The 7,743-nt window shown below is 31.8% G+C and overlaps 1 protein-coding gene across 7 annotated transcripts in view; it reads right to left on the bottom strand.

Moving 5' to 3' along the window:
• Window positions 1–560: 560 nt before the first annotated feature.
• Window positions 561–7,743, bottom strand: part of jp (junctophilin) — a 55,338-nt gene continuing 48,155 nt past the window's right edge. For 5 of the 7 annotated variants that reach the window (XM_075293230.1, XM_075293232.1, XM_075293231.1 and 2 more), the window contains exons 7-8: window positions 4,280–4,480; window positions 561–2,197 (exon numbers count right to left, since the gene is read on the bottom strand). In XM_075293230.1, coding sequence (XP_075149345.1) covers window positions 2,111–2,197; window positions 4,280–4,480 — 288 coding nt within the window. In that variant the 3' untranslated portion in view covers window positions 561–2,110. Of the gene's footprint in view, window positions 2,198–4,279; window positions 4,481–6,630; window positions 6,916–7,321; window positions 7,543–7,743 lie in introns of those variants that run through there. The other 2 variants (XM_075293235.1, XM_075293236.1) reach the window with 2 other exon arrangements.

Here is a 7,743-nt window from a genome sequence, read left to right as displayed (position 1 = left end):
CGACGCTTTTTCGCAGCATTATTAAGATATTAATTTATGAAAGAATAGTTTTAATATCAATTACTATTTTTTTAATTAAATTGACTAAACTAAATCAATCAAAAGGTCAACCACAGCTTTATTTCAGAAATATCTGACATCAAACATTGCCATCGGCAACTGCTACCACAACCCAAGTAATTCGAGTGTTCATGAAAGTCTTTAGCGAAACTTTGTGCGATTGTATATACTTGTTTAGTTGTTAAAAAAATTAAAAAAAAAACTATTGACATTTATTGAAAAATGGAAAATCATAAATAGAGTTCCAAATTCTGGGGGGGGCTAAAATTTTTCTGGGGGGGTCTAAGCCCCCTCCCCAGAGGCCTTCCTACGCTTATGGATATATACCGGTCTTTATTGGCATGTATAGTTATAGGTACCATTCTTTTAAATGCAACAACAATTTGTAGCAATAAAGTCTTGTGCCTTGATTGCTGAACTTCAACAAGTAGAGCATTTTACTAGAATTTTCCCACATAAAATTCCCAGAAAATTATAAAATAAAAAACATAATAAACATATAAAATATTAAATTATATTGAAAACAAATTTTATTAATAAATACAAAATTTTCCAATCTGAACAATTCCAATTCGCTAAAAATATTGAAGGACTGCTAACGAAAATTAAGTGAAAATATATATATTGAAAACAAATACATATGCAACTGAAAATGTATAGTTACTGGGGTTCATTTTAAATGAACACAAAAAATATATATATATAAAGAAAACCCATTAAAAATGTTATAGAATCTTAAAGCCAACAAGTCCTTTTTTTTATTATAAAATAAACATGAATGATAAATAGAATTATGATATTTGGAGGGATACGATCTTTCGTTAAATATGGTTTTGAAAAGTGTATGATGTCTGTATGGGGGATGTTATTCAAATGGATCAGTGTCTCTATGTGTGTGTATGTGTGCAAGAGTATCGCTTCTACTTCTACTTCGATTTTGGAGTTCGACGATTGTTTTCTCTTGTCTTCATTAATTTCGATAATAGACTAATTTTGTGTAGTTTTGTTTAATTTTTGCTAAATAGATTCACTAGATCTTTTAAAAAGTATATAAAATTCGTTTAGGTTATTGTTTACTTTTTTCTCTCTCCCTCTCTCTTGCTCTTTTACTAAATTTCTAAGCTAAATTCTGAGTGTGGGGAAGGTGAGAGAGGATTTGGTTTTTAGAGCATTCTCAAAATCAAATGCTTTTGTATTTCTTCCTTTTTCTTTAGTACAGGCATTTTACAAATTTTGCCTAAGGGTAATATGAGTGTGTTTGTATGTGTGTGTTTATGATTTGAGGACATTGTTTTTGTTTTTTCTTCTATTATTTTGTTTTCTTTTTCATTTTTTAGATTAAAATTAAAATATATACAATGTACATATTACGTTCATTCTAATTTTTCATAGATTTGTTGTTTTGTTAAATTTTTATAAATTAATATTTGTTTGCTTTTAATTATGTTTTGCATTTTGTTTTCAGTTTAACATGATTGCAGTCCAAGTGTTTGAAGTTATTTTATTTTTGTTTTTGTTTTTTAAGTTATCTTTGTTCTCTTGCTTCATACATATTTGGGATTTTGTTTTACAAATATTTACTGCAAATGCTAAATAATAATATTATTTTTTTTTAATATAGATATATTTATATATATTCATATATGTAGATGTATTGTATATAATATAAATATAAAATAGATTTTATTTTATATTTAGAAAATAAATAAATAAAACATTTGTTTAAATTCAAATGATTATAAATTAAGAAAAAAATAATATAGCAAATAAATAACGAAGCTCTTTCATTTCCAAAAACAAACCCCTTGCATTGTCTCTGTAGGTGTACACCAAAGGGGCAAAGCTAATGTAGTAAAGTTGTATGTTAGGGGCTTTGTTTTCCTAGATATCGACGAGCTTCTCCGTGGCTAAGAAAAACTGAGTCTAGTTGATTAAAAGTTGTATTAAAATTTTCCATATCCTGTGACTGTCGTCTGCTGTACAACATTTTGGTTGTAGGTGGCTGTGGTAGCTGCTTCGGAGGCGGCAACGGCGGCTAGGTAAGTGTTCGCTATGTCAGCATCTTGAAAAAGATTATGGCCAATATGATATTTACAAAAAGCACTAAGAGCACCAACTGTTGTCGTGAGAACCAATCCTGTAATGGCAAAATATATTGCATAGAGAGAAGTAGTGTGTTCAAATTGTTAATAAATTTTACATACACCCCCCAAACAAAAAAAACATTCCTCAGGAACGAAATTTCTATTTTATTTGCACGCAGAGAAGGAATATCAGAGATAATATATACAAGAGGATGGAAAATTCTTTTCTACAAAAACAATAAATGTCAGCCCTATAGATGTCGCACAATGCCTGCAGCTTTGGTATTACCGACGTTGCGGTCGAAGCGCTGATAAATTGTTTATAAAGGCATCGGCAGTTATAATTTCAAATTGTCTGCCAAAAATTTTGATAGAATGAAATCATTTTAAAAAAAAATAACTTTTGTTACTACAAAGTAGGCTTTAAATCCTATTTTATTTACGTTTCGTAAAGTCGGCAGAGAACTGAAGTGGGTGATGCCAACGCAAACTGTATGATATTTGAGAGAAGTGCCGACAAAAACTGCATGATATTAGAGAAATTTTCCTTATAACTGCTACCTACTGACGCAGTTTCATTTCATAGTTTCGTCCTCTTGTCTTTTTATTCTCTCTGAGAATATTACCACCAGGGTTACCATTTTGGTCCGATCGGATCAGAATTGGTCCAAAATATTATTCATTTTTAAATTTGGTCCGATGGTCGTCGGAACAAATGGAATTTGGTAGATATTGGTCCATTTTCGTAAAATCAGCCTTTTTTTCAAAATTTTATATAGAAAAAAAATGTTGAAAATATTTTCTATAGAAATAAAATTTTAACAACATTTTCTATAGAGATACATTTTTAACAACATTTTGTATACGAAGAAAATTTTGGAAAAATTTTATATAGAAATAAAATTTTGCGATAACTTTATATAGAAATAAAAGTTTGAGAAATTTTCTATAGAAATGAAATTTTGACAAAATTTTCTGTAGATATGAAATTTTGACCAAATTTTCTATAGAAATAAAATTTCGACAAAATTTTCTATAGATATGAAATTTTGACAAAATTTTCTATAGATATGAAATTTTGACAAAATTTTCTATAGAAACAAAATTTAGACAAAATTTTCTAATGAACTAAAATGTCAAGTAAAATTTTGCCAAAATTTTGTACAGAAATAAAAATTTAAAAAAATTGTATAGATACAAAATTTTGCATGCGAAGAAAATTTTGCAAAAATTTTATATAGGAATAAAATTTTGCGATAACTTTATATAGAAATAAAAGTTTGAGAAATTTTCTATAGAAATTAAATTTTGACAAAATTTTCTGTAGATATGAAATTTTGACCAAATTTTCTATAGAAATAAAATTTCGACAAAATTTTCTATAGAAAAAAATTTTTGAAAAATTTTTCTATGAAAATAAAATTTTGCAAAATTTTCTATAGAAATAAAAATTTGACAAAATTTTCTATCGAAGTAAACAAATTTTGGAAAAGTTTTAACTTTTAAATGATATTAATTTAATTTGGAAAAATGGTCCGCTGGTACGAATTTTGGAAAAATGTTGGGCCAAAATAAAAATTCAGTTTGGCAACGCTGATTACCACCCCAAACATGTTTCAAGAGCAAAATGTTATTGTTTGACGGTGACCATGGCACATGTTTGTCGCAACAATTTTATTTTCTCCAAAATTATATATCTTATTTCGCCAACCATGTATATGTTTGGCGAGAAAACAACATTTTTTAAATATGTTTGGGGGGATCATATTCCTACTCCGCGTGTACCTTTAAAAAACATTTTTTAATGTCAAAAGGAATGTTCGATTATCTAAAATGTCATTCCTTTATGTGACTACTAAGTTCGAGTTTAGTCGCTAAAATCGCTAAAGTGAAAACTAAATCAGTAAGAAAAAGGCATAAAATTATACATATTTGATGCAAATCTTTTTATAACTTGATGGAGAATAGCCCAAAGTACATTTTCACAAAGTTTGTATTCCTTAAAATGGATTATTAAAGAAAAGTAATCGTGAAAAATTACGATTTTAGCTGCTAAACTCGAACTTAATACCTACCTTTTGGAAATGAAACCTTTTCTGTCAGTGTAGAAAACAAATCGAAATTTTAATACTTACTTTTACTTGTGGACTGACGAGATATAACAATGGATTCGCTTTGAGCTTTTCATTCATTTCTATTTGACGTCGCACCGCTTCGCGTCTGGCTGAGCCTAAAGCGGATACCTCTTCACGGCTCATAGCCTCTGTAGCACGTGGCAGTTCTTGGACATCTGGTAAAGACTTTTTACGTTGTAGCGTCACATTGATGGGAACACTCTGGTGTAAACAAAAAAAAGGAAAAATGGTTTAAATATTATTTTATAAAAATATTTTTTTTTATAGATAAAAATTTTATACAGGCGTCTGTGGTATCGCAAAGGACTTGCTATGCGCGGTTCATACTACAATTTTTTTTTGTACAAAATGTCTGTCTGCATAGCATTTTATAATATGTCCAGCTTTTACGATTTGTCTCTGATAAGTTAAAAATCTATAAATTATTCAAAATTTAATTCCGGCGATGGAATTTTTTCAATCATTTTTTCGTCGTCTTTTTATAACCTACGCCACACTGTGGAACAGGTTATAATAAGTTAGTGCATATGTTTGCAACACCCAGAAGGAGACGAGATAGACACATGGTGCAATTTGGCAATATTGCTTAGGATCGGTCCCTGAGTCGATATGGAAATGTCCGTCTGTTCGTCCGTCCGTCTGTCTGTAAACAAATTTATGTAATCAAAGTCCAGGTCGCAGTTTTAGTCCAATCAACTTCGAATTTGGAACAAGTTTCTGTTTTGGGTCAGAATAGAACCCTATTGATTTTGGAAGAAATCGGTTTAGATTTAGATATAGCTCCCGTATATATCTTTCTCCAGATATGCACTTATAACAGGTTGGCTGAAAAGTCCCCGGTCTGACACATAGATGGCGTCGCTAGTATTAAATGCGTATTATTTTTATATATGGTACCAACCTTCAAATGATTCGTGTCAAAATCTGACGTCTGTAAGTCAATTAGTTTGTGAGATAGAGCGTCCTTTATGAAGGAACTTTTGTTATTGTGAAAAAAATGGAAAAAAAGAATTTCGTGTTTTGATAAAATACTGTTTTCTGAAGGGAAAAAATACGGTGGAAGCAAAAACTTGGCTTGATAATGAGTTTCCGGACTCTGCCCCAGGGAAATCAACAATAATTGATTGGCATGCAAAATTCAAGCGTGGTGAAATGAGCACGGAGGACGGTGAACGCAGTGGACGCCCGAAAGAGGTGGTTACCGACGAAAACATCAAAAAAATCCACAAAATGATTTTGAATGACCGTAAAATGAAGTTGATCGAGATAGCAGAGGCCTTAAAGATATCAAAGGAACGTGTTGTTCATATCATTCATCAATATTTGGATATGCGGAAGCTCTGTGCAAAATGGGTGCCGCGCGAGCTCACATTTGACCAAAAACAACAACGTATTGATGATTCTGAGCGGTGTTTGCAGCTGTTAACTCGTAATACACCCGAGGTTTTCCGTCGATATGTGACAATAGATGGAACATGGCTCCATCACTACACTCCTGAGTCCAATCGACAGTCGGCTGAGTGGACAGCGACCGGTGAACCGTCTCCGAAGCGTGGAAAGACTCAAAAGTCCGCTGGCAAAGTAATGGCTTCTGTTTTTTGGGATAATTTTTATCGTTTATCTTGAGAAGGGAAACCATCAACAGTGACTATTAGATGGCGTTATTGGAGCGTTTGAAGTTCGTAATCGCGGCAAAACGGCCCCATATGAAGAAGAAAAAAGTGTTGTTCCACCAAGACAACGCACCGTGCCACAAGTCATTGAGAACGATGGCAAAAATTCATGAATTGGGCTTCGAATTGCTTCCCCACCCACAGTATTCTCCAGATCTGGCCCCAGCGACTTTTTCTTGTTCTCAGACCTCAAAAGGATGCTCGCAGGGAAAAAATTTGGCTGCAATGAAGAGGTGATCGCCGAAACTGAGTCCTATTTTGAGGCAAAACCGAAGGAGTACTACCAAAATGGTATCAAAAAATTGGCAGGTCTTTATAATCGTTGTATAGCTCTTGAAGGGAACTATGTTGAATTTTGACAAAAAAAAATGTGTTTTTCTTTGTTAGACCGGGGACTTATCAGCCAACCTGTTAGATTTTGTAGAAGTATTAAACATTTTCTCCAGATCGGGTCAGATTGATATATATGTATATGGGAACATAAACCTTTATATATAACATCCAACCCATTTGACGGTTTTGATATGGTATCAAAAATGTGGATCTACAAAATGGTGCATGGTATAATATAGTCGGCCCCGGCCGACTTTAGACTTTCCTTATTTGTTTATAGCTAATTATGACATTGCAAGATTAATTTTTCAAATAAATTAATTATGTTATTAAAATAAAAACAACCTCTACTGGTGGATCCACAATCCAACTTTCTGAAGCTCTGCGGGCCAATAAAGCTGGAGAGAACATCAAATCCTCTTCGTCTTCATCAGGATACCACTCCATTATGTTGTTTGTTTAATCACTTTACTTAGAATTATTGGTATTTGATTTATTTAGAAAATGTTCTTCGGTAAATTATTTGTGTATGGAAATTATTTGCAAAAATTGCATAACTTTTACATGTACATATTTAATAATAATTTCAATTTCTCTCAACACTTGGTTATAAACAACCTGGATGTATATCTGGTTTTATTCCATTTAAATTTCCATTACATGACCTTCTGCAAGTTTCTTGAACAGCAAAGATTTTCGTTCTATTATTATTATAATTTTTTTTTTTTCAAATTTATTTCCCCTCGTTTTTTTCGTTTTTTTTTTGCTTCCAAATGGCAAATCTATTGTTGTTAACAAATTATTGAAATTCTTGGTGGTATTGTCGTTGTGTCGTACCGTCAAATGATTTTTTAAAAATAGGTTGCTTGCAGAGATCAGCCGAAAAAAACGGTAAAAATAAATGGAAACCCCCTCTTAACAAAGACACAATTCTTGAAGTGTTTTTGTTTTTTATTTTAAATTTCTTGCTGATTTTGTCTTTGTGAATTTTTGGCCAATGAACGGAATTTAAAAAAGAAGAAACATTCAAATATACTTATAACAATAATTTCTTATGTCGCGGCAATGAATGTTTCCCAAATATACGAAAAAAAAACAACGAAAATACACGCGAAATGCGGTTGGTTGATATGTCGGATCGGAATATTGACTTTTTGCGTGCGTGAAATGGTGTGGGTTTTGCACTATATATCTTGGATCCGACAATATCTTTCGAATTCAGTCGTTGATGTTTTACAATTCGCGTATGTTTACAAACTAAACTGTATGGGGTGTTTGCTGCCTTTTTTTTCACAATCCTCTTAGGAAGATGACAATTTATCGAAAGAGTCCACTTCAGGTTGTCCATTCTCCCCTCTTCGAAAAGCATATGGCCTCTTTTTGAAAAGAGTCTTTTAAAGATTTACTTTCTCCCCATTATCGAAAGTGTTTTTCGAAAGAGAGATTGCTTCCTTTTGA

The sequence above is a fragment of the Haematobia irritans genome, chromosome 2 (assembly GCF_050003625.1).
Source record: "Haematobia irritans isolate KBUSLIRL chromosome 2, ASM5000362v1, whole genome shotgun sequence".
Lineage (NCBI taxonomy): Eukaryota > Metazoa > Arthropoda > Insecta > Diptera > Muscidae > Haematobia > Haematobia irritans.
The sequence above is the reverse complement of the archived record's forward strand: the minus strand, read 5'-3'. Positions and strand labels throughout refer to the sequence as shown.